The sequence below is a fragment of the Callithrix jacchus genome, chromosome 14 (genome assembly GCF_049354715.1).
Source record: "Callithrix jacchus isolate 240 chromosome 14, calJac240_pri, whole genome shotgun sequence".
NCBI lineage: Eukaryota > Metazoa > Chordata > Mammalia > Primates > Cebidae > Callithrix > Callithrix jacchus.
The window spans coordinates 87,690,884-87,714,831 of record NC_133515.1 but is presented as its reverse complement, the minus strand read 5'-3'; the positions used below and the strand labels follow the sequence as shown (position 1 = coordinate 87,714,831).

General features: G+C 49.3%; 3 protein-coding genes across 11 annotated transcripts in view; all 3 read right to left on the bottom strand.

Moving 5' to 3' along the window:
* Positions 1–301: 301 nt before the first annotated feature.
* On the bottom strand, positions 302–2,764 carry UCN (urocortin). The gene is made up of 2 exons (XM_002757942.6): positions 1,089–2,764; positions 302–795 (listed from the first exon to the last, which is right to left on the bottom strand). The coding sequence occupies exon 2, from the start codon at positions 780–782 to the stop codon at positions 423–425; it is 360 nt and encodes a 119-aa protein (XP_002757988.1). The 5' UTR covers positions 783–795; positions 1,089–2,764; the 3' UTR covers positions 302–422.
* MPV17 (mitochondrial inner membrane protein MPV17) lies at positions 2,423–15,756 on the bottom strand. 4 transcript variants are annotated; one of them, XM_035273548.3, is made up of 8 exons: positions 15,717–15,756; positions 15,114–15,188; positions 5,580–5,695; positions 5,262–5,354; positions 5,078–5,173; positions 4,800–4,832; positions 4,484–4,536; positions 2,423–2,903 (listed from the first exon to the last, which is right to left on the bottom strand). In XM_035273548.3, exons 2-8 carry the CDS (start codon positions 15,181–15,183, stop codon positions 2,834–2,836), a joined length of 531 nt encoding a protein of 176 aa, XP_035129439.1. In that variant the 5' UTR covers positions 15,184–15,188; positions 15,717–15,756; the 3' UTR covers positions 2,423–2,833. The 4 variants fall into 4 exon arrangements, with proteins under 4 accessions (XP_035129439.1, XP_035129434.1, XP_035129437.1 ...); XM_035273543.3 differs by lacking the exon at positions 4,484–4,536; XM_035273546.2 differs by lacking the exon at positions 4,484–4,536 and having other exon boundaries at positions 5,580–5,660.
* Positions 15,757–16,840: 1,084 nt separating this feature from the next.
* GTF3C2 (general transcription factor IIIC subunit 2) overlaps positions 16,841–23,948 on the bottom strand; it is a 33,686-nt gene continuing 26,578 nt past the window's right edge. For 4 of the 6 annotated variants that reach the window (XM_035273532.3, XM_035273534.3, XM_035273535.3 and 1 more), the window contains 7 exons: positions 22,208–22,352; positions 21,948–22,109; positions 21,672–21,759; positions 21,281–21,409; positions 20,842–20,994; positions 20,011–20,118; positions 18,720–19,754 (listed from right to left, as the gene is read on the bottom strand). In XM_035273532.3, the coding sequence (XP_035129423.1) occupies positions 19,536–19,754; positions 20,011–20,118; positions 20,842–20,994; positions 21,281–21,409; positions 21,672–21,759; positions 21,948–22,109; positions 22,208–22,352 (1,004 nt within the window). In that variant the 3' untranslated portion in view covers positions 18,720–19,535. Of the gene's footprint in view, positions 17,686–18,719; positions 19,755–20,010; positions 20,119–20,841; positions 20,995–21,280; positions 21,410–21,671; positions 21,760–21,947; positions 22,110–22,207; positions 22,353–23,948 lie in introns of those variants that run through there. The other 2 variants (XM_035273536.3, XM_078349645.1) reach the window with 1 other exon arrangement.

Below are 23,948 nucleotides of genomic sequence, written 5' to 3'. Positions count from 1 at the left end.
TTGGGCGGGTGGAAGCCAAATGAACCCTTTTTGGGCACCTCCGTGATGCCAGGAGAGAACTGGTGAGCCCAGCACCCTTGGAAGAGGGTTGAGGGCAAGGCGGTGGTGCCGGGACCTGAGGTCCTGGGGATTTGGGGAGCCCTGGGGTCCACAGGCACCTGGCTGACCTGGCTGAAAGCCGCTCTCCCGGAGCCCCCCTCCCCCGCGCATCCTGTTCCCTTCCAGCTGGCTAGGGGGCCCCACCTTCCCACAGGTTCCCACCCTGCTGTGACTGCCGCCCCCCCAACAACAGAAGCCAACAGCTCTTCAGCACTTTTATTAAAAAATAGCCACGCAGAGAATGCTCTGGTGGCTCTGCCCCGCGTCCCAACCCTGAGGTGGGGGAAAGGGGTCAAAGTTTTCGCGGCCCCAAACCAGGCCCATCACTTGCCCACCGAGTCGAATATGATGCGGTTCTGCTCGGCGCGCTCCCGCTGGCTTTGCGTCCGCGCCAGCTCCAGCAGGGTCCGCAGCAGGTGAAAGGTGAGGTCAATGGACAGAGGAGGGTTGTCACGCCGCAGCCGATCCCCTGTCATCCCGAGCCCCGCGCGGCGCGGGAAGCGCTCCGCTAGCAGCAAGAGGAGCGCGCGGGCTCCGCCGCCCTGCTTCCGCGCCTCGGGGCTCCAGCGCAGACTCGGGTCCTGGACCCCAGCCACCTCGGGGCTCTTCTGGCTGCTCCCAGGGCGCAGATGTACTAGGAGCAGCAGCGCAGCCAGCAGCGCCGCGCGTCCCGCCTGCCTCATGGTGCCGCCGGCCCTGGACACACAGGGGCAGCGCAGGGTGAGATGCGCCTGGGGCAGCCGCAGGGGGCCGCTCCCCACCCCGCACTGGCCAGGCAGGTGCTGGGGGCGGCTCCCCTCCCCGCGCTCGCCCGGTGACCCCCGGCGGTTCCGCCGGAACAATGCCCGCAGGCGGCCCTCCAGCCCCAGCGGCTGCGCCAGTGCTGTTCCACCCCTTCCATCCAGCCTCCCTCCCGGAGGAGCGCGGTGGCTGAGCTGAGTGGAGTCCTGATGTTTGGGGAGGCTGGGCGAATGCTCTGAGCCACTCACAGGTTTTCAGCGAGTGTTTGTACGGTCCAAGACGGAGCTCCAGTTTCTGTCCCTCGAGGCAGGCTGAAGGCGCCTTGGGGAACACAGGGTCTGTCCCGGGACTGCCGCCAGCCTTATATAGCGCCAGAACAGCTCCGACTGACGTCAGTGAAGAACATGCACTGATTGTAGAAGCAATGACAGCCACAGCTTCGAGTCTGGCGGCTGGCGAGCCCCCAGAGGGACACAACTCCTGACACCAGCCTTTGTGCCCCTGGGGCTAGCGTTGGAAGCAGCACTGGACGCAGGGCAGCAAGAAGCCGGCTGGGACATAAGGACTGCTCTGGGACCCACGAGAGCCCCTCGCCCTGCTTAGAACAGCCAGCAGTGACTAGGGCGGTCCCCAGACCAGACTAGTCAGGGTTGTCTGTTCTCCTACACACAAAAGGGAGACGGAACCATGGGGCTGTCCATGGTGCTGACCCTGTCCTCTCCTTCTAGAAAGGCCTGAGGAGTTGCGAGAACTCTGTGTGACTGGAACCTATTGCCTCCCCGCAGCTATCAGTTATGCAAATGGAGTCATCAAGAGTGCACTGCTGGCACTCAGCCAACACAGTGGGACCCATCGAGGGGCAGTCTGCCACAACCAGAGTCTCCCAGCATTCTTTATCTTTTTCCAGCCCCAGGATCCAAATTCTAGGGCTGTCTGACCAAGGCACCATGTAACAGGGCCTCTGGCCTCTGAGTGCTTTCAGACCACAAAGGGCTGGCCCATCTGCTTTTGAGTTTGCCCAAAGTGGTAGTTTAGCAAAGTTCAGTTTCTCTCCTGGGAATCACAGTAGCAGTATTACTCTGCCCATGACCTTCGGGTTACAATCACTGGGTAGGCAGTAAAGAAATTTGGGTTCAAGTTTCTGCTAACTCCTGGTGTGGACAGATCACCTCCCTTCTACCAACCTCAGGGTCCTCATTTGTAAAAGACTGGGCTTGGCCAGGCGTGGTGGCTCACGCTTGTAATCTCAGCACTTTGGGAGGCCGAGGCAGGAGGATGACAAGGTCAAGGAGATCAAGACCACCCTGGCCAACATGGTGAAACCCCATCTCTACTAAAAATACAAAAATTACCCGGGTGTAGTGGCACATGGCTGTAGTCCCAGCTACTTGGGAGGCTGAGGGAGGAGAACTGCTTGAACCCAGGAGGCAGAGGCTGCAGCAAGCTGAGATTGTGCCACTGCACTCCATGACAGGCAAGACTCCATCTCAAAAAAAAAAAAAAAAAAAAATTGGGTTCTTTCCAGCTCGAGAAATGACTCCCCAATCGTTTTCTGCTTAAAAACTTACTCAATCACTGCAGATTCCAGACTACAGATTTAATAACATATTTACTGAGGCATCATATAAAGGGTTCTGGGGTTTCTAAAGAGCTGGAGCTACAAGAATGCTGCACAGGGTTACAGTAACAAATGTGTATGGAGAGTGGGAACGAGTAGCATCTGCTGGGATACGGATGCAAAGTTGATAAGGTCATGAAGTTCAACAGATATTCATAGAGTGCTTAGTATGTGGAGGGAATAAGACTATTTTAAAGGGCTCTAAAGCAGTCAGTGTACATTTTAAGAGTGAAGAGAGGAATGGGAGGGTGCTAGTCTTCTTAAGTTCTCTGACTGGCAACCCAATCCCGTGAAAACTGCTGTGCCCACTTTGAGGAGGTTGTCTGACTGTTCCAGGTCCAATCTGCAAAGTGGAAATGATGGAGTGAGGTAGGCTTAGAGCCGATGTGCCTTCCAGGACAGGTAGGAGTTCCAGATAACAGCAACACATTGGACAACAGCCAACCTAAGGAAGAGGAATAGCACGGTGAAGAGGAGGAAGGCTAAGCATGAGCAAGGGCTGGAGACCAGAATGTGTGATGGAAAAGGAGGGATCCTGTCAGAGTACTGGCAGGATTTAGGTCTCTTTCCTTCAGTGCCATTTTTTTTTCTGACACAGCGTCTCCTTTGTCACCCAGGCTGGAGTGCAGTAGCGTGATCTTGGCTTACTGCAATCTCTGCCTCCCAGGCTCAAGTGATTCTTATGCCTCAGCCTCCTGAGTAGCTGGGACTACAGAAGTGTTCCACCGCAGCTGGCTAATTTTTGTATTTTTAGTAGAGACTGGGTTTCACATGTTGGGCAGGCTGGTCTCAAACACCTAACCTCAAGTAATCCACTCACCTCAGCCTCCCAAAATGCTGGGATTACAGGCATGAGCCACTGCACCTGGCCCCTTCAGCACCCTATGAAGGGTCTGTGTGGCTTGGACCAAAGGACAACTGGCCCAAATTCTTGTGCCATCCCAGAGTTCTGTTTCCTGGGTGAGAGCCTCAAAGGCTAAATACTTAGCGGCTCTCTTGCCATGCAAACTCTCTTATTCACACCTCTGTCTGGGCGCCCTCTAAACTCACTGATCTGTCTTGTACCAGCTGAGATTTCATCTTCCAAAATGTACTGCCTACCATATAAAGTATCACCTTTTTGTTTTAAATTAACCTTGCTCTAGTTTCAAAGAGTGTTGCAAGGACCCTAATGTATAGGATTTGGTTCAGAAGTCTGTATTCCTTTTTTTTTTTTTTTTTTTTTTTGGAGATAGGGTTTCATTCTGTCACGAGGCTGAAATAAAGTGGCACGATCTTGGCTACAGCAGCCTCCATCTCTCAGGCTCAAGTGATCCTTCTACCTCAGCCTCCCAAGTAGCTGAGACTAAAGGTGTATATTACCATGCCTGGCTAACTTTTTGTAGAGATGGGGTCTTACTATATTGCCCAGGCTGGTGCTGAACTCCTGGACTCAAGCAATCCTTTTCCTCAGTCTCCCGAAGTGCTAGAATTACAGATGTGAGCAACTGTGCCCAGCCAGTCTGTATTCCTTTTAGCTATGGTATTCATGTATATTTTGGCCATGTCCCCTCTGAAGAGTTCCATATTTTCCCCTGTTCTCAAGACCCCTCATCTCTAAGCATTTGAACCATGCATCTTCAGTTCCACTATATTTTTGGGTGCAGTTCAGCAACTATCTTTATCGTATCTGGCCAGGCTCCAACTTGGCTTTCTGGTCCACCTGTCTAACTAACCTAGGCAATGGCACCCCAGGCACTGACCCTGCAGATAGGCCATCAAGTGCGGAGCTCAGGTGGGATGGAGACAAGGGTGGTGGAAGCAGGATCTTCCCTAGGGAGATGAAGGTTAACAGGCAGATATTCTGGGACAGTTTCTGGAAATAGCAAGACATTCTTAATAACATGCCTGGGAAGCTGAGGAGCTCTGATCAAGGCTCAGCATTCTGGGGTCTAAAGTAGCTCAAGGTTGAAATGAGAATCATTTTCTCTCCAACTGTTGCTAATGTGGGTCTTCCTTGATAGGTGGGGTAGGGGTGCGGCATACCTGTAATGAAGGGGGACCAGGTAGAAGTTGGCTAACTGCACAGCAGGCCATAGCTGCAAGAGAGAGAAGGTAAAGGTTGGATGGTTGCCCCACCACCTGATCCCAAGCTCACTGTCTTGCCCGGCCCTACCCCAACTTATGCACACAAGAAAAAGGAGAACTATTGGGTGATAGCTTCCCTAATTACAGTGCCCATCCTGGGAATGAAAGAAGAATCCCAACGGAAAGGTTTTCCATGTGAGGAGGACCCTCAATCCCGGGATAGATCTAGACTTAAGGAAGCAGGAGAATAAGCAGTTGGGGTGTCAGCTCTTACATAGTAGTTGGTGATAAGGGCATCAGGATAATCCTGGAGAGACAGAGAAGGAGCAAATTAACACTTGCATCTCCAAGCAGCTCCCACTTCCCAGAATGAACGTCACACACAGATGTCTGTTCAAAGAACACATTCCTGCACCATGCCCCTCAGCTCCTCCCCTCCACTGCCTAGGACTCTACTTCCACTTGCCCCTTTTTATCCTGATGAAACCTGTCTCCTTCCCCTGGGCTGTCAACCTGCCAGCCAAAGACATTCTCCACACCTGCCCAGCTCACCCGCTGTAGTTTGGCCCAATTGTCTTCGGCTGACAGTCCATTGAGTGCCCCTACCAGTGGGAGAAAGCAGCCCAGAAAACACGGGGCGAAGCCCCCCTAGGGAAGAGAAATTCAAGTCCTGTGAGTGCTTAAATCTCCACCTACCCCCAACACAGCTTGCCCTCCCCACTGTTCTCCTGCTCACCTGATCCAACAACGTCTTCTTCAGTGCATCAACCTTGGTGGTGCCAGGGATGAACCGATCCAAAACCTTGTACCAGCCTCCTACCACAGGGCCCTGGAAGTACACCCCAGATAGCGGCAGGCTGCAGTGAGGGGGCACTTGGCATTTACATCACTAAGCTCCCCGCCCCAAGTATCAGAAAGCCTTAGGGGAAGTGGACACTAAGAAAATAGAGGGTGGTAGTTGGCTTACGTGTTAGAGTCCAAGGGAAGCCAGAAGATAGCAAAGAACTAAGACCACTGTTGAGTCTACTGAAGCCCTGCTGAGGGTAGAACTTACCACAAAGCCACAGCCCAGCAACACCATGGTCAGAGTCCGGCTTCTCTGGTGTTCCTGCAGACCCCGCCTCTCCACCAGCTGCTGTGAGATAATGTCACCCACGCCCATCAGAGACCCTGTGCAGGGTACACAGGTGTTGTCAGGACATCTCTTTGAATGGGCTGCTGTTCCAAGGAGGGAGGGACATCTGCTGGTAGCCACTGATGCTCTGGCAGTCGGCCCAGGGCTTCATTCTGGAAACAAATGACCAGTCCCTTCCTGCTGCCTCAAAGCCCTCATGTCCCCAAGGATGGTGACACCTCATGTGTATCCCGTCAGAAGCTGGGATGAACAGGCCTGGGCCCAGGAACTTTGCATTGAACTGTAAAGGGAAGTCAGAGTCAAAAAGTGTAGAGAGAGGAAGAATTTAAGGCCATAGGGCTGAGAACCAGAGACTGTCAGAATCGAAAGGGGCTTTAAGATAATTTAATGTAAACTCCTTATTTTAGAGGTATGGAAACAAAAGTCCAGGGTCCCACATAACCAGTAAGTGCAGAGCTAAGGCAAGAACAAGGTGGTTGGATTCCTAGACACTGTTCTTTCCAGACATAGCACAATGAATAAATTGTGTAGAATGGTAGGAAACACTGTTTTCTCCCCTGAGCCCAAGGCAAGACCCTGCCAACAGATTTCACCTTGGTCTTGGGGTCTCTATTTGTGGAGAACAGCAAGAATGACTCTTTCTCTCTCTCTTTTTTTTTTTTTCAGACTGAGTCTTGCCCTGTCATCCAGGCTGGAGTGCAGTGGTGTGATCTCAGCTCACTGCAACCTATGCCTCCCAGATTCAAGTGATTCCCCTGCTTCAGCGTCTCGAGTAATTCCCACCACCATGCCTGGCTTTTTTTTGTATTTTTAGTAGAGAAGGGGTTTCACCATGTTGGCCAGGCTGGTCTTGAACTCCTAACCTCAGGTGATCCACCCGCCTTGGCATCCCAAAGTGCTGAGATTACAGGCATGAGCCACCGTGCCTGGCCCGAATCACTCTTTTTCTAAAACAAGAGTGCTGTCCTGGAATGATGACTCATACCTGTAATCCCAGTACTTTGGGAGGCTGAGGCAGGATGATTGCTTGAGTCCAGGAATTTGGGGCCAGCCTGGGCAATATAGCAAGACCCCGCCTCTATAATTGTTTTTTTAACAATTAGCTGGGCATAGTGACATGTGCCTGTAGTCTCAGCTACTAAGGAGGCTGAGGTGGGAGGACTGCTTGAGCCCAGGAGGTCGAGGCTGCAGTGATCATGCCACTGCACTGCAGCCTGGGTGACACAGCAAGACCCTGTCTCAAAAAGAAAAAAAAAAGGTAATAAAACAAGAGTGGGCCAGGCGCGATGGCTCACGCCTGTAATCCCAGCACTTTGGGAGGCCGAGGCGGGTGGATCACAAGGTCAAGAGAACGAGACCATCCTGGTCAACATGGTGAAACCCTGTCTCTACTAAAAATACAAAAAATTAGCTGGGCATGGTGGCGCGTGCCTGTAATCCCAGCTACTTAGGAGGCTGAGGCAGGAGAATTGCCTGAGCCCAGGAGGCGGAGGTTGCGGTGAGCCAAGATCGCGCCATTGCCTGGGTAACAAGAGCGAAACTCCGTCTCAAAAAAAAAAAAAAAAAACAAGAATGTTCAAATGTTCACAAGCAGGAAGAGGACTGGCTGAGCTGATAACAGTCCCCACAAGAAAGTCTTGGCCACCTCTTGGCACAATCAGCTAAACCGAGATTTCTCACATTCATAAGCTTACATTGAATTGACAATGGATATAGTGGCCATTTCCCCCCAGGACTCTGCACCTGCTTCCCTTTCCCTAACTGCACAGACACCCAGCTCCAAGCAGCCCTATTTAGACACCCACATCCAGAAACTACGACAGAAATCATCACTGTTTACAGAGCCCCCAGTCTATCATGGTGGTATGATGGTTTCTAGCAAATACACACTTACCAGGCCACTTGGGAGTGACCATATCATCTCTGGCTTGCCTGTCTATCTCACCACGTAATGAGAGCCCCCTCCAGCCCTGTAGCCACACTGTCCCTGTGCCCTCAATTAGCACTGGGCAAACACATCCTTCTGCCCCATTCCTTGGCCCGGAGCTGGCTCTGACGTCCATGCTGGCTGCACACTCACTGCTGCGCTCTTCCTCTATACCCCCTCTGCCCAGCCCTGCCCCTGAGCAGCTTAGTCAAAGGCAGCTGGGTAAGGCTGACAGCTGGGGCTGGGGACGGTCACCCAAGGCTCACCTGGGCTGCTGCCCATGGAGCAGCTCTGGACACCCCCAGTCCTGCCTTGTCTCTCCCTGAAACTCCCAAAGTGGTGGGGCTCTTCCCAGAACACTACGAGACATGACCTCCCAGAGACAAAGACAGAATTCTAGACACCCCTCACCATACACCTAAGCAAGCCCCTCTGGTAAGTGCTCAGAAAATAAAGGAAAAATGTCAAATGTACTGCTCCAAACAGCAAGACCACTCTGAGAAAGGGCATGAAGAACTCTTGAGTCCCCTCTAACTTGTAGTATTCATCACTGTTGGCAGGCTGAGGGAAGCTAGAGAGATTTAGGGGCCAAAGCAGTTCACGAGGTTACATCTACTCAGAGAGACCTGGACAGACTAGCCTTAGAAAAATACTATAGTATGCCAGAATGAATGGCTCTGAAGATGAGCTGGAGCTAGACAGACTGGTCCAAGAAGGTGTGAGGACCTTGGGGCACTGCAGTTGTGCTCCCACCCCAAGCAATCAGCACTCAGTTCCCTATCCCTCCAGGCAGGGATAGGAGGGAGCTGCTACAGCCCTGCAGAAAGGGAAGAGTGCTGCTGAGAAGGGGAGGGAATGGTGAGGCAGAAAAGGCAGTCCCTTCTCAAATGAAGGGACAGTGTAATGGTCTACTTTGGCAAGGTGTTTACAAAGGGTGCTTATACATTTATCCTCACAAAAGATCTGGGAGGTAGGTGGTCACACCTCCTCTTGCTCTGTCACCCAGGCTGGAGTGCAGTGGCAGGATCTTGGCTCACTGCAACCTCTGCCTCCCAGGTTCAAACCTCAGCCTCTCTCATAGCTGGGATTACAGGTGCCTGCCTCCATGCCCAGCTATTTTTTTTGTATTTTTAGTAGAGACAGGGTTTTACATCTTGGCCAGGCTGGTCTTGAACTCCTGACCTCATGATCCACCCGCCTCGGCCTCCCAAAGTGCTGGGATTACAGGCATGAGCCACCGTGCCCGGCCTCATTTATTTACTTATTATTATTATTATTTTAGACAAGAGTTTAGCTCTTGTCACCCAGAATGAAGTGCAATGGCATGTTCTCGGCTCACTGCAACCTCTGCCTCCCTGGTTGAAGCGATTCCACTGCCTCAGTCTCCTGAGTAGCTGGTACTACAGGCACCTACCACCACAGCCCATTGATTTTTGTATTTTTCGTTGATATGGGGTTTCACCATGTTGGACAGGCTGGTCTCAAACTCCTGACCTCAGGTCATTCACCTGCCTCGGCCTCCCAAAGTGTTGGGATTGCAGGGATGAGCCACATTACCCAGCCTACACCCCCATTTAATGATGAATTTTGAGAGATGAGATGACTTGGTAAGGAGTACAGTTGGGACTGAACCCAGGTCTTCTCTCAAGGAGGAAAAAGGAGGCCAGGGTATTATTCTCAGCATGGGCTGATGTGGGCTCAGAGATCAGCAGCACCAGGAGGCCCCTGTGGCTGCTCTCCTGCCAGCTGTTCCTGCCCAAGTGAGGACCCAAAGGGCCTGCATATCAAAGACATTCCCTAGACTAATGCACTTCCTCTCTGTCTTTACTCCCCAAAATTCCATCACTCTGGTCCTTGTCACCTTATAGGGATGGCAGGAAGCAATATTCCTGGGAAAGAAACAGAAGTGTGTGTTTTCACTCTTCATGGCTTGCCAACAGTCAAACAACAAGCTAGGGGCAGAGCTGGAATGAAAAGCCAAGTCCCTAACTTCTAGCCCTGTAGTCCTGGAAGCCTGCAGCCTTGCAGAAAGATGGATTCAAGGCCCTCAAACTTTGCTCGTCTAGCCTGAGGGACTACCAAGTGACAGGGCAGCAGTCGGGGAGAGTAGGTGGTAGGTAGATCTGCAGTCCCTGACAGTTGTGTTCATTTCAGGAGAGCAGCGCCCAGGGTTTCCTTTGCCCACAGATGATCAGGCCTGCAGCAACTCCAGGGTGGTATAAGGCTTTGGTGCAAGCATAGAGCAAACCTGCTTTTCCAACACGAGTGACCCTTTGAGCAGGAAGGACCCAGACAATAAAATTCCTCATCCTACCTTCCCCAACCCCAGGGCCCAAACAGACCCAAACCACCTCAACCCTGGACATATATGGTTTGGTCTGGACCCTCCAGTGCTCTGATACCCTACCCCTTGGACTTATTTCCAGGGAGTTGGGACTGGAGGCCTGAAGACACATAATGCCCAGAGGCCTGATGGGGCAGGGTGAGGGGCTGCTGGGCAGTGATGCCCAATGACAGGCTGGGCGTGGAGCCCAGTGAGCGGATGCTGGCGCAGGTGTGACATCATGCCCCTGGGTAGGTGCCAGTTCTCATGCCGTCACTCCCCACCAGATCCAGCGGCCAGGGGAAGGGAGCCTGCCTCTGAGCACAGATCAATTTGAGACCACTTCCTGCCCACTAGTGGAAAAACCTCAACTTCCACACCTTCTTCCCAGGCGTAGGCGGGGTAAATTCTCTACTTCTCCTATTTTGTTTCTCTACTTACTTTTGTGGCTTTTGCATCTCATGTGCAAGAAGGCAGAGGGGCAAGAAGTGGCTTCTTGGAAGGAAGAGCAGGAAGCATGCCCTTCAGTCCAAGAGGCCTGGGTCAGCAGGTATAGCTACTGGCATGGGGCCAGCAGTGCTGCCGTTCCTCCCCAGAGGTCTCCAAACATTAGTTAGCTGCCTGGGGTAGGGGCTCAGTCTGGTACAGAGTCCAGAGGGAGTGGAAGCCCAGAAGTGGGAGAGGGGAGTGGGTCCTCTGGGATTATTCCGAATGCTCTCCCATTCTGACCTGAACCCATCCTACAGCTAGAAAATGAGAAAAAATGGGTAGTTTTGCAGCTTGTCAGGTATCTAAGCCCAGACCAGCATCTGGAGGCTCCAGTAGTCTCAAGTGCAAGGCAGTGTCGCAGGCAGCGCCCTGGGTTATAACACCAGCTCTACCACTAACCATCTGAGACCTCAGTGCATGACACTCACCCCCTCCTTCCTCAGTTTCCTTCTCTGCAGTCTCATGGGCTGGACTGGATGGTCTGTAAGGTCTATTGAGCTCTCACGCCCTCACTTAATTCAAACTCCAGGGAAACCAGTTTCTGTAGGAACTCAGCTGCTCCCACAGCAGGACCAGGGTGGACTAAGATGGATGAAGCTGAGCCCTGGGCCCACTGGAGAGTGGAAGGGCCCTCCAAGAAGGAAGGGAAAAGGTTGACTCACACTCTGCAGAACATGCAGCTAATCTTTCGCCAGACTAACCTGTTCCTGACTCTGGTTTGGCCAAAACTGATATACTAGATATTTCTTTTGCATAATTTCAAATGTTCTTATTTACCTATCTCTTACTCCAGCCATTACTACAGTTCAACAGGATAGATCCTTGCTTCAGGCCTATGCCATACCTGGGCTTTGCTGTTGATGGCTTCAGTGACTATGTATGTGCAAACTAGTAGTGGAGGGGAGTTATCCCATGAGGTGAATCTTTTTTTTTTTTTGAGATGGAGTCTCGCCTAGGCTGGAGTGCAATGGCACAATCTCAGCTCACTGCAACCTCCGCCTCCCCAGTTCAGGCAATTCTCCTGCCTCAGTTTCCTGAGTAGCTGGGATTACAGGCGCCTGCCACTACGTCTGGCTAATTTTTGTATTTTTAGTAGAGATGGGATTTCACCATGTTGGCCGGGCTGTTCTCGAACTCCTGACCTCAAGTGATCCGCCCGCCTTGGCCTCCCAAAGTGCTGGGATTATAGGTGTGAGCCACCCCACCATATGTGGGGTGAATCTTTGACCAATGTGGGATGGGAGCAGCAGATAAAGGTCTCTTCTTTTCTCTAGAAATTACTATTCATTTCCATGAAACTTATTTATAAAAAAAAAAAAAAAAAAAAGAAAGAAAGAAAGAACTATTCAACCAGACAGTCCTAAGGAGTATTTCTTTTCTTTTTTTCTTTCTTGAGACAGAGTCTTACTTTGTCTCCCGGGCTGGAATGCATGACCTCAGCTCACTGCAACCTCCACCTCCTGGGCTCAAGCGATTCTCCTGCCTCAGGCTCCTGAGTAGCTGGGACTACAGGCATGCACCATCATGCCTGGCTAATTTTTGTATTTTTAGTGGAGACGGGGTTTCACCATGTTGGCCAGGCTGGTCTCAAACTTCCGACCTCAAGTGATCTGCCTGCCTTAGCCTCCCAAAGTACTAGGATTACAGGTGTGAGCCACCATGCCCAGCCACTTTAAGGAGTATTTCAAAGAGCTTCTCAGTTCCAAGGGACTGAGCAACAGCTGCCCTTAGCAGTGGCTAATTCGATAATGGATCTTTATAGTGTCTCCCTCTTTCCCTCCATGGGATCACTTCCTACTTCCTAACAAGGTATCTGCACATAAGCTGTAGGCTCTGCTTTTTGTAACCCAAGGCTAAGATGGTTGTCCACATTCAGATTATGGCAAGTGGAACAAACCTAATCCAAACACCACTATAAAAAGAATATGACTTGGGCAATATGGCAAAACCCCATCTCTACCAAAAAAAGAAAATAAATTAACTGGGCGTGGTGGTGTAAGCCTGCAGTCCTAGCCACTTGGGAGGCTAAGGCAGAGGATCCTCTGTTACCTGGAGTGCAGTGGCACAGTTATAGCTCAGGATGGGATCATGTCACTGTACTCCAGCCTGGGCAACAAAGCAAGACCCTGTCTCAAAATAAAATAAAATAGTTTATTGTGCCTGGGTTGCCAGCACTCACAGAAAGAACCAACTTGTTGAGTCTTTAAGTTTATTGAGCATTTAGAGGCACGGTGGCTTGCGCCCGCAATCCTAACACTTTGGAAGGCTGAGGCGGGAGGATCACTTGAGGTCAGGAGTTCAACACTAGCCTGGTAAACATGGCAAAACCCCGTCTCTACTAAAAATAAAAAAAAGTAGCCTGGTGTGGTGGTGCACCTATAGTCCCAGCTACTCAGGAGGCTGAGGCATGAGAATTGCTTGAATCCAGAAGGTGGAGGTTGTAGAGTTGAGATTGCACCACTGCTCTCCAGCCTGTGCAACAGTGTGACACTCTGTCTCCAAAAAAAAAAAAAAGAAAAAAAAAATTCCAAAGCCTTTTCACAGTGATATTCCTATACTGACCCTGTGAAATCATACAGCTAAATACAAGTTGTTGTCATTGTTGTTGTTTTTGAGACAGTTTCACTCTTGTTGCCCAGGCTGAAGTGCAATGGCATGATCTTGGCTCACCACAACCTCCGCCTCCCAGGTTCAAGTGATTCTTCTGCCTCAGCCTCCCGAGTAGCTGGGCTTACAGGTATGTGCCACCATGCCTGGCTAATTTTGTATTTTTAGTAGAGACAGGGTTTCTCCATGTTGGTCAGGCTGGTCTCTAATTCCCAAGCTCAAGTGATCCGCTCGCCTTGGTCTCCAGTGATCTGCTTGCCTTGGCCTCCCAAAGTGCTGGGATTACAGGTGTGAGCCACCATGCCTAGCCTAAACTCAAGTTTTAAAAGAGGAAACTGAGGCTCAAAGAAGCTTACTGACTTGTTCTGATTAATGCACCTACTAGGCGCGATGGCTCTAAGATTCAAATCCTGGTCTTCTAAGTCTGAAGTCTCTGTACTGTTTTCTAATGTGATGAGCCATGGGACCTTAGGAGCTACTATGCTGGGGTCCAAAAGCGGCTCAGTGAGCTAAAGCCACTTTCCCCCTTTATTTGTAGTTTGATCCAAATACCCTGTATAGCAGGGAAGGAAAAGTCTGAATGGTCTGAAAAAGTCTGGGAAAAGTGCTGGGAGTCTACAATTTGCTACAGGGCAGAGCTGGGATGTCAGCACAGCCTCAGGAAGACTGAAGCTGTGGAGTTGAAGGGCTCCAGCACCAAGAGACCAGAACCCCAGTTCAGTCACATGTTGGCACCTGGGCCTCCTTGGAGCTCTAGCTCCTGCCTTTGTCAGCTGTAGATGCCTTGGGTAGGGAAATACAAGGACTATCCTTCCCTCCCTATTCTTGATGACCACAAGGGGGAAGCTTCCATCTGGCAGTTATGGGCCCTAGGGGAATCTGAGCCTGGGCAAAGGGCCCAGCGTGTCAGTTCCCATCACAGCCACACTGCCCAGCATGAGTCACCACACACGCAGCCAGGTGAGTCATACAGGCTGACGGACACTGAGGACAGGATGAGAGGTGGTTGGGCACCAGAGACTGGAGAGGGGCTCAGGGAAGGGCCAAATAAATCCATCTCCTGGCCATTCATGCAGTTAAGTTTCTAGTGCTGATGTAGGGCTATTCCGGTCACAGGACCCCTGTTCTACTCTGGCTTTCAGTAGCCCCCAATCCCTTCCAATAGTCCTCTTCTCAGAAGCCCAGTCATCACTAGAATGCTGTTCCCCTCCTCTAAACATGGGCAAAACCTCATCTTAATGTGATTACCCTTTGTACCCCAATGGTCATTCCCCCATAAGACTTACTTATCTTCGCACCATCCTCTTACATTAGCTAACTTGCAAAATGAAGATGGTAACAAATGTAGGTAAGTCACTGCGTTACCTCTGTCTGAGAGGTTAGTATTCAATCACTGCATTTAGTGATTGGTATCTGATCACTCCAAATGGATCAGGATGGAGTGATTGGATACCATTTGGAGATACATATTTAGACAGTAAATGATAAGAAAAGCAAATAAATGATATAAACAAAACTCTGGAAATTTGGGTGTGTGAATTAGGGAGAGGTGCTCAAGAGATCTCAAAGCTGGTTGCTGATACAGAAATGTTCGGTTTTAATGCTATTTAAACTGTACATACATGTCTCAGTCATTCTCTTGTACGTTTCACAATTAAAAAATACCATGAAAAACTGGGGTAGGAGTCTTGATTTAGCACTTATTAGGTGTGATCTAATGTGGACTCAACCCTCCTAGCTCACACACCTTTGTGGGGGCCCTATGCTACAATGTATATAAAAGTGCTTTGCATACAGTAAAATGTTAGTTTTCCAAGTTGGGGCCTTCTGGGGCAATGCCTTTATCATATTTCAGGACTGACTGTTAGCTTTTTGAGGACTTTGAAATCCTAAAACCCTACTGCACAGCTTGGCCAATTATACATACCCCTTAAAAACAGCCTTGAGGGCCACCCTCCAAAACAGACTGGGGACAATGTGGGATGAAAGCCAGCCAACCCTTCAAGAGGGCTGAATAGAAACAGAAAGTGAGTGGTGCAGTGAGACAAGCCTCTGGCTTCCAAATCAGCCTACCCTGGTCCCACTCAAGTCCTAGAGGGACACTCACCAGCTGTCAGGACCTGTACTTTCCACGGGTGAGCAGCAAGAGCCCGCTGGTATGCCCGCCAGAGTGCCATGCTTCCTGTCAAGCCAAGAGGAGAGGGGGTCACCCCCACCGTCTCTTTCCACAACTAAGGAGCCGCCTGACATTCCCTTGTGCCCACTCCCTTGCCCTTCCCACTTCCAATGTGACTTAAGGGGGCAGAGGCCACATGCGGGATGCTTCCCAGACAGCTTCCTGTTGCAGGAGTCGCCTTAGACAATTGGGGAAGAGAGAAAGGCTGTGGGAAGCTATGGACTCCCAGTAGCAGCCACCAGCCACCCCACCCTCAGTCCTGAAGCAGGGCCAATGGAGGCCTCAGTTCCCGACCGAGACACTCAAGAGAGTAGCTTTGCTCTGGCTTCCATCCAGAGATTAGGTCCCTGAAAAGATAGCTTGGTCCATCTCCAGATTCAGACTTGGTTGGAACCAGTGTGTAACCTTCCTGAGTCCAGCTCCAGACCCAAAACAGGGCCCACCACTCCCCGAATATAGGATGACCACATGCATTGTGGGCGCTGATGGCTTACAACGCTTTCAGCCAGTGACTGCGACTCATCCGCCACTCACCTGAGCGCGAGCTGGGCGCGGAGCCTCCCTCCCACGTAACAGGCTGGCCTAGGAACTTCCGCACCCAAGTCCCGCCCCTTCCGCCCCAAATCCCGCCCCTTCCTCCCAGCCTCCTTCGGACCTTTGCACCCAGGACAGGAATGGGAGTGGACCGAGCCAAATGCCCCTGGAGAGCGGCTTAACTCGGTCACCCACTCCGTGAGCGACCCCTTTTCCAGCTGGACTGCGCCGGACCTTTGTGTGGACCCTGCCGGCCTTATTTCCCACCTGGGTTCAACCCTCTGCCTCCTCCAGCCCCTTCTCTCCCTTCGAGGCTCTCAATCCGGTAGTCTCATTGTTCAGCCCACCCTCCCCCGCCAGAACTTCCCAAGGGCCTGACATCCTTTTCTCAGCAATCGTAGTTATAAGCTATTTTTGTCTCTAGCTTCTTCATTAGCCTCAACTGTGAGCTCATGAGTGCGTGAAACTGGAGTCGTTCATATTTGTCCTCATGCAACCATTTCAGTACTTTGCTGCAAACAGCCACTCAAGAAATAATTGCATACATGCGACTCTTCCACAGAAAGCACTGGAATTAGAACCTCAGAAGACATTAGGTATTGGCTCCCTAACTAACGGGGTGTGCAGCCTTGGTCATGACTAGACTTGATCTTAAGGCTCCGCATCTGTAAAATGAGGGGGGTAACACTATTGACTTTACAAACTCGGCTCAGTTCTAGTTTTTCAGGAGATGTTTGTGTGTAGGGGGATGAGAGGGGCGGTATTACTAGAGACGCTTCTTTTTTTTAAAAGACCTATTTTTAACAATGGGGTCCACAACTGCATGTTTGAAAACCAGTAAGCTTATTCGTTCCAGCTCTAACATTCTAAGAGTCTGTGACTATAGAGCAATATCTTTTCTATAGCGTTGGAAATGTCTACAATATCCCTGGCAATGGATTTGTTAGGCTGGCAGGCTTTACTTATCTCCTGGGAGCCCAAACATCATGAAGCACTCTTTTCAGGCTGTCCACTTGCCCAGCTCCATCCCCAATTCACCCAATTCCTTTATTAAGGCAGGGAGACTCCTGCCACAAATCCTGGAGAAAAGAGTAAAGGAATCAAGGAATTCAGTGTCACAAACATTTAACTAAAACGCTTCTATTTGCAAAACAGCACGCTAGAGGAGTTAACACAAGTAAATGTAATAGACCAAATGCGGTAGGCTGCAGTTATATTCTGAAGTTAGACTGAGTTCATATCCCCAGCACCACCACTTACTAGTTATATGACCTTGACCTTTTACAGACTGCTTACCCTCTCCACCTCTTTTATCATTAAAATGTCAATACCTACCTCATACAAGTGACATAGGCAAAGTGCCTGAAACTGATCAAGTGCTTAATGCTTGTTTATCCTTTTTCCTTCCTTCCCCCTTGGGAACACAAGGGAGACTTTTTTTTAACTGGAGAAAACTGGGAAGCTCTTTGGTGAAGGTGGAATTTGAGCAGGGACCTTGAAGGCTGAATTGAACTTGGATGAAGATGGTGGAAAAAGACACTCCTGGCAAAGGGAGGAGTATGAGAAGAGGAATAAAAGTAGAAAAGTATATGAACAATGGATAGTATGCAGTGGATATATTGGGAGGGAGAGCTGGAAAGAGAAAAAGCTCTTAGTTGAGAAAGGGAACAAGGTCAAGACTAGGACTGAGACTCAGTTGCAGAAGCAGGGCTGCCAGCACCAACCTACAGTCTCTCAAGTGTGGATCCCCAGGTCCCATCTTTTCTACCATGAAAATAGGAAAGGGGTTGCCCTGTAGAATTGAGTAAAGCTTTTCTTTGATAGAAGGCACTCGCCTAACAGCTCAAAAAACTGGCTCAATGTGAGCTGGATCCCAATAGGGTAGTGCAACACTTGGCTTCTTTGCACTGACATGGGTTGTCTCTCTGCTGTTGTTGGACTTGGGTTTCCTCCAGGTCTGTTTTCTCATCTGTAAAGGATGGAGATGGAACTTTTTTTTTGAGAGGGAGTCTCACCCTGTCACCCAGGCTGGAGTGCAGTGGCATGATCTTAGCTCACTGCAACCTCTGCCTCCCAGGTTCAAGTGATTCTCCTGCCTTAGCTTCCCAAGTAGCTGGGATTACAGGTGCACACCACCACACCCAGCTAATTTTTTTATATTTTTGGTAAAGATGGGGTTTCACCATGTTGGCCAGGACAGTCTTGAACTCTTAAGTGATCCACCTGCCTCAGCCTCCCAGTGTTGGGATTACAGGCATGAGCTACTGCACCTGGCCAGGACTAAACTTGATCCCCTCTTAAGGGACTTTTTTTTTTTTGAGACGGAGTTTCACTCTTGTTACCCAGGCTGGAGTGCAATGGCTCGACCTTGGCTCACTGCAACCTCCGCCTCCTGGGTTCTGGCAATTCTCCTGCCTCAGCCTCCTGAGTAGCTGGGATTACAGGCATGCGCCACAATGCCCAGCTAATTTTTTGTATTTTTAGTAGAGACGGGGTTTCACCATGTTGACCAGGATGGTCTAGATCTCCTGACCTCATGATCCACCTGCCTCGGCCTCCCAAAGTGCTAGGATTACAGGCTTGAGCCACCACGCCTGGCCCTAAAGGACATTTTCTGATATATCCCTACACTACATATTTGGACAGTCTAGAATGCCAGAGGGTTTTGTACCAGGTAGGCACTGATCTCATCTCCGCTCCCTCCAAAAAAAAACAGCTGCCTGTTTTTTTCTATTTCCTGAGGTCATCTATTTCCCTCCAAACCCCAGCCTATACTCCTAGGCATTTCAAGACCATGGTTTGCCTGTTTGTCATCACTAGCATCTGTCTTTGCTTAGGAGGCAGTATCTCATGAGAGGACTCTAACAAGATGAGATATAACAATACATTACTGTATTTGGGTTCTAAACACCTCCTATATGTAGAACTGAAGGAAACATTCTAATAAGTCAACAATGTGACAGTATCATGAAGGATCAAAAATCATGACGTGTAAAAGAATGGTTGAAGTAACTGAAAATATTTAATCTAGAGAAGACTTGGGAAACACATGATCGCTATGGTTAAATACTTAACAGGGCAAGCACAGGGAAGATGACTAAATTTAACACCCATGAGTAAAATTTATAGAGGTATACTCTGACTTGATATAAAGGAAGATTTTAAAAAACATGACTCTTCAGGAGTGTTCAAGTAGGGTCAGATGACCAGTGATTGGGAATACTTCATAAGCAGGAGCAAGTAAGATCTGAGCTACTGTTCTATTGGTAGGGTGTTCGTGGTGTTCCTTGGTCAAAGTAGTACTCAAAACAACTTCAGTCTCACAAATTACTATCACCCTCGTGGGCATATATAATGGTTACCCTAAAGAGGAAGTTTCAGAAGGCAGTAATATAGTATCCTGAAATAGTCAGACAGGAACCTTCATACAGATACCTTTTTCAATTCTCCATACACCCATTCACAAGTGGTCGCAAAAACACCCAGTACCTTTACTTAAGCTTCACCCACTTAACAATACGCTCAATATGAGCAGTTTGACTCCCAAGCCTAGGTCAGGCCTGAGTGTTTCTCATGAGCCATAGTCTTAAGCTGAGGAGCCTTAAGAGTTTGTGGAGGGAGAGCCCCCCTGCCCGCAGGGGGCCGTGATCACAGAAGTCTGTGGAAAGAGTGGGATCTAAGGAGTCCTGGGAGGCAGGCTTAAAGGTCCAGGCCTGGCATGATCAGTGTCCAGGGAAGGCCCCCAGTTCCTATGGCTCTGTGCATAGGGGCCATTTGTTCTTGACCGACTTCACTCCAACGGTCTCTCGTGGACCAAAGCTAGGGAGTGGGCAGAAGGTGATGGCTGGTTGGAGAGAAGCCAGGCCGTCTAGTGGGGGAGGATGGTTGGAACATAGCATTGAAGTGGGCTCGACTTTCAAGCTGCATACGGTGGCCCAGTGGGGAGGCAAGTCCACGGACAAAATGGATTCGAACCAGCCCTGACTGCCCCCCAGATACCAGCCATCCATAGGAGTCCAGGTTTGGACTGAAACGTACCTGTGAAGAGAACAGAAAACAAAGAGAGATGCTCATGAGTGGTGCTTGAGGGTGACTCCTAGCTATATGAGCAAAAAAAAAAAAAATGAGCCACAAACGAGAGCGCTAAGAATGAGAAGCCAGTGAATGAAGTACTTCTGTCATGCTCTGGAGGAGGAGACTGTCATCTGTGTAACCTTTTCATCTCCGATTTCATCAGCCCCAGGCCCAGAGAACTGGGGGAAATTAGTGGAGGGTGGCAAGGATGAGAGATTACCTTATGAATAGCCTCCAGCTGCAGCCTGTCCAGGCAGAGTTGAGAATGCCCCTCTCCCTCCTGCATGCGTAGCATTGGTTCTCTCCGGAGCAGATCATGGAATGAACCCTGGGGAAGGGAAATGGAAGAGGAGATAAAGTGAGAGACTCCTTAGTTTTTTTTTTGTTTTTTTTTGAGATGGAGTTTCACTCTTGTTGCCCAGGTTGGAATGTAATGGTGCGATCTCAGCTCACCGCAACCTCCACTTCTGGGTTCAAGCGATTCTCCTACCTCAGCCTCCTGAGTATAGGTGGGATTACAGGGCTGCGCCACCACACCCAGCTATTTTTCTATTTTTAGTAGAGTTGGAGTTTCTCCATGTTGGTCAGGCCGGTCTCAAACTCCCGCTGGGATTACAGGATTACAGGCATAAGCCATCACACCTGGCCATTTTTTTTTTTTTTTGAGACAGAGTCTCGCTCTGTCGCCAGGCTGGAGTGCAGTGGCGCGATCTTGGCTCACTGCAACCTCTGCCTCCTGAGTTCAAGCGATTATCCTGCCTCAGCCTCCTGAGTAGCTGGGGCTACAGGTGTGTGCCACCAGGCCCAGCTAATATTTGTATTTTTAGTAGAGACGAGTTTTACCATGTTGGGCAGGATGGTCTCCATCTCTTGACCTTGTGATCCTCCCACCTTGGCCTCCCAAAGGTGGAATTATAGGTGTGAGCCACCAAGCTCGGCTGAAGCTCCTTAGTTTTACATCTTTGTGCTAAACTCAGGATTGCATACTATACAAAGACTAAAGTTTTCTACCTTTTCTAATATCACACCCATTATCCTGGCCTCAACTTACCAAATCTGTGTCTTGAAAGAGCAAGTAATGATGGTTGACAGTTTCAGTATAAGTTCGAGCCTTGGGAGGGTTAGGGACCCCAGATGAAGTAGAAGAATGGTCTGGACCTTCAGGACTGTCCTGATATGGTATCAGATCTGCTTTATATATAGGCTGAAAGGAGACCATGAAATTAGGTTCTATAATACTAAAGACAGAATAAAAGCAGAGAGAGGAAACTGGTTTGGGCAGGAAAGGCTTAAAGATGGAACAAAGTAGTATGTTTAAATATATGCTCAGATGCAGTAGGGTAGGGAAGATTACACACAACTCTGTGCTAAGACTTTCTGGGATAATATCAGGGCTGGGAGACCTAGCACTAATTTGTACTCTACCAGAAATTGGGAGGGCATGTGGGTTATAGGATCCAACAGCTGCTGTTAGACGTTCATATACGTACAAATCTTCGCTCTACAGGTCGCTTGACATTTATTGGATTCAGTGCCATATCTGGCAATATAGCAGCAATGAGCTCCCCAGATATATCTCCTGCAGCTATGGTCCCAAGCCAGTCAGATCCTGAAAGACTCTAATAGAAAGAGACAGATTTCATTCATTCATTCATTCTTATTCATTCATTTATCCAGAGCTGAACTGGTAACAACTGCAGTCTGACACACACACACACACACACACACACACACACACACACACACACGAGTTTCTCATAACCCACAGCCCTGATAAGAGATCACACCTATCTTCTTCTATCCAAAACTACTGTCTCCTCCTGACCACTAATAGTACATAAATGAACCGTTTTCCAATGTAACAAAGACAGAGGGGCTCACCCAAACAGTGCCTTTGCGAGGAGCAGTGAAGTAGGCTTTGAAACCAAAGTAACCAGCATCAATATAATGAATCCCACAGAGTCCATAACTGTTAAAAGAGAAATAAATTTAAACTTTCCTTTTTTTAGATTCATTTCTTCTCCTTAACCTCTTCCAGAATTTAAACCACCTCAGTGAACCGACTCTCTACCCTCCTCTCCCCACAACAATCTGGCACACTTTGCACCCCAACCCTTAGGGCCTGTCCCCAGAGGTCCTATCTCCATCTTGCCGTACGAGGCATAGCAGTTGTCCTGAGCCACAGTGACGCCATTGTAGGGGAGCAGCCAGGCCAGCTCTGTACTCAAGAAGCGCTTGATACAATTTATGGGTTCATAAGGTCGTCGTAAGTCCCAGAATTTGATTTTCCGATCACTCCCCGCAGAGACAAGGAAATGGCTGTGAAAAGATGGGAGAAGATCAAATCCGAATAAATCTGGAAGAGTCAGCCTGTCCCAATATTCACCTTCCTCCTCCAGAGATCTCCTATTCTATACCTGTTAGCTTTGCACCATTGAAGGGTACGCACAGCCTGGTCATGAGCTAGGAAACACTGGAAGGGGAAGAGCTTTATGGAGCCGTCAGAGAGCCGTATCCGCTGCAGGGGTGAGTTAGTGGGAAGGTTCCAGAAAACCACCATGCCTGAAGTAGGGACACAACATGTAGGTATTAAAAGCAAGTTCTTTCTTCCTTGCTCTAATTTATTTTTCTGGGTTCCTAGGATCTTTGTCTTCTACCCTTAGATCCAAACCACCATGAAAGCATGTGTGAATCCCGATTAGCTATCCAACACTCCCTCCAGGGTTTAAAGGCTCAATCTGATATTTTAAACCCAATTCTAATCAATAAAACGGCAATAGCTTTTTCTGGAATCTACAGTTGAAAAATAATAGGGTGAATACACCTACTGCAGAGAATAGAATGCACCTCTCTCTACTCCCTATAAATAAAAGTTAAAGGACTTTTAAGCATAGGCCAGGATCGGTGCCTCATGCCTGTAATCTCAGCACTTTGGGAGGCCAAGGTGGGTGGATCACCTGAGGTCAGGAGTTCGAGACCAGCCTAGTCAACATGGTGAAACCCCTTCTCTACTAAAAATACAAAAAATTGCCCAGACATGTGGCGGGTGCCTGTAATGCCAGCTACTCAGGAGGCTGAGGCAGGAGAATCACTTGAATCCAGGAGATGGAGATTGCAGTGAGACGAGACTGCGCTATTCCACTCCAGCCTGATGACAAGAGCAAGTCTCCATCTCAAAACAAACAAAACCTCTAGGACAAGGGTTGGCAAACTACAGCCTATGACCCAAATACAGGTTGCTACCTGTTTTTCTGGAACATAGGCACAACCATTCTCTGTCTATAGTTGCTTCAATATAATGGGAGACTTAAGTAGTTCCAACAATGGCCAAACAAGCCAACAGAGCCTAAATTTATTTACTATCTGGACCTTCACAGAAAATGTTTACTAACTCTGCCCCAAGACAAAGAGAACAGGCAAGAAGTCAAAAACAACACAATGTTGCTAGGTGCAGTGGCTCATGCCTATAAGCCTAGCACTTTGAGAGGTAAAGGCAGGAGGACACTTTCGCCCAAGAGTTTGAGACCAGCCTGGGCAAGACAGTAAGACCCCATCTCTAAAAAACAAAGTAAGGCTGGGTGCAGTGGCTCGCACCTATAATCCCAACACTTTGGGAGGCCGAGAACAGCACATCACCTGAGGTTGGGAGTTCGAGGTCAGCCTGACCAATATGGTGAAACCCCATCTCTACTAAAAATACAAAAATTAGCTGGCCTTTGGTGGCATGTGCCTGTAATTCCAGCTATTCCAGGAGGCGGAGACAGGACAATCGCTTGAACTCAGGAGGTGGAGGTTGCAGTGAGCTAAGATCATGCCATTGTACTCCAGCCTAGGTCACAGAGGGGGAGACCCTGTCTCAAAAAAGAAAAAATAAGCTGGATGTGGTGGCGTGTGCCCGTAGTGTCAGCCACTCAAAAGGCTGAGCCACTCAGGGAATGAATGCAGCACCTATGAACATTTCTTGAAAAAAAATTTGTTGATGGTGAATTACAGCCATGCAATATAAATAATTCAGCAATGGAGGGGAGACTGAGATAAATGGACTGGTAGAGGCACTCAATCAATATGTAAGTTTAGGAATTAAGATAACAGAACAGCATCAAGTGTCATGTACCGTGACAATGTAATAATACCACCAAAAAAAGAACATGGAGAAAG

Bases quoted from the DNA above. Each gene is read 5' to 3' on its own strand.
- MPV17 (XM_035273543.3), bottom strand. From the start codon at position 15,183: ATGGCACTCTGGCGGGCATACCAGCGGGCTCTTGCTGCTCACCCGTGG. The intron at 5,696-15,113 runs GTGAGTGTCCCT...TACCCTGCACAG, and splicing joins AGTACAGGTCCTGACAGCTG to GGTCTCTGATGGGCGTGGGT. The intron at 5,174-5,261 runs GTGAGCAGGAGA...TCTCTTCCCTAG, and splicing joins AGAAGACGTTGTTGGATCAG to GGGGGCTTCGCCCCGTGTTT.
- UCN (XM_002757942.6), bottom strand. From the start codon at position 782: ATGAGGCAGGCGGGACGCGCGGCGCTGCTGGCTGCGCTGCTGCTCCTA.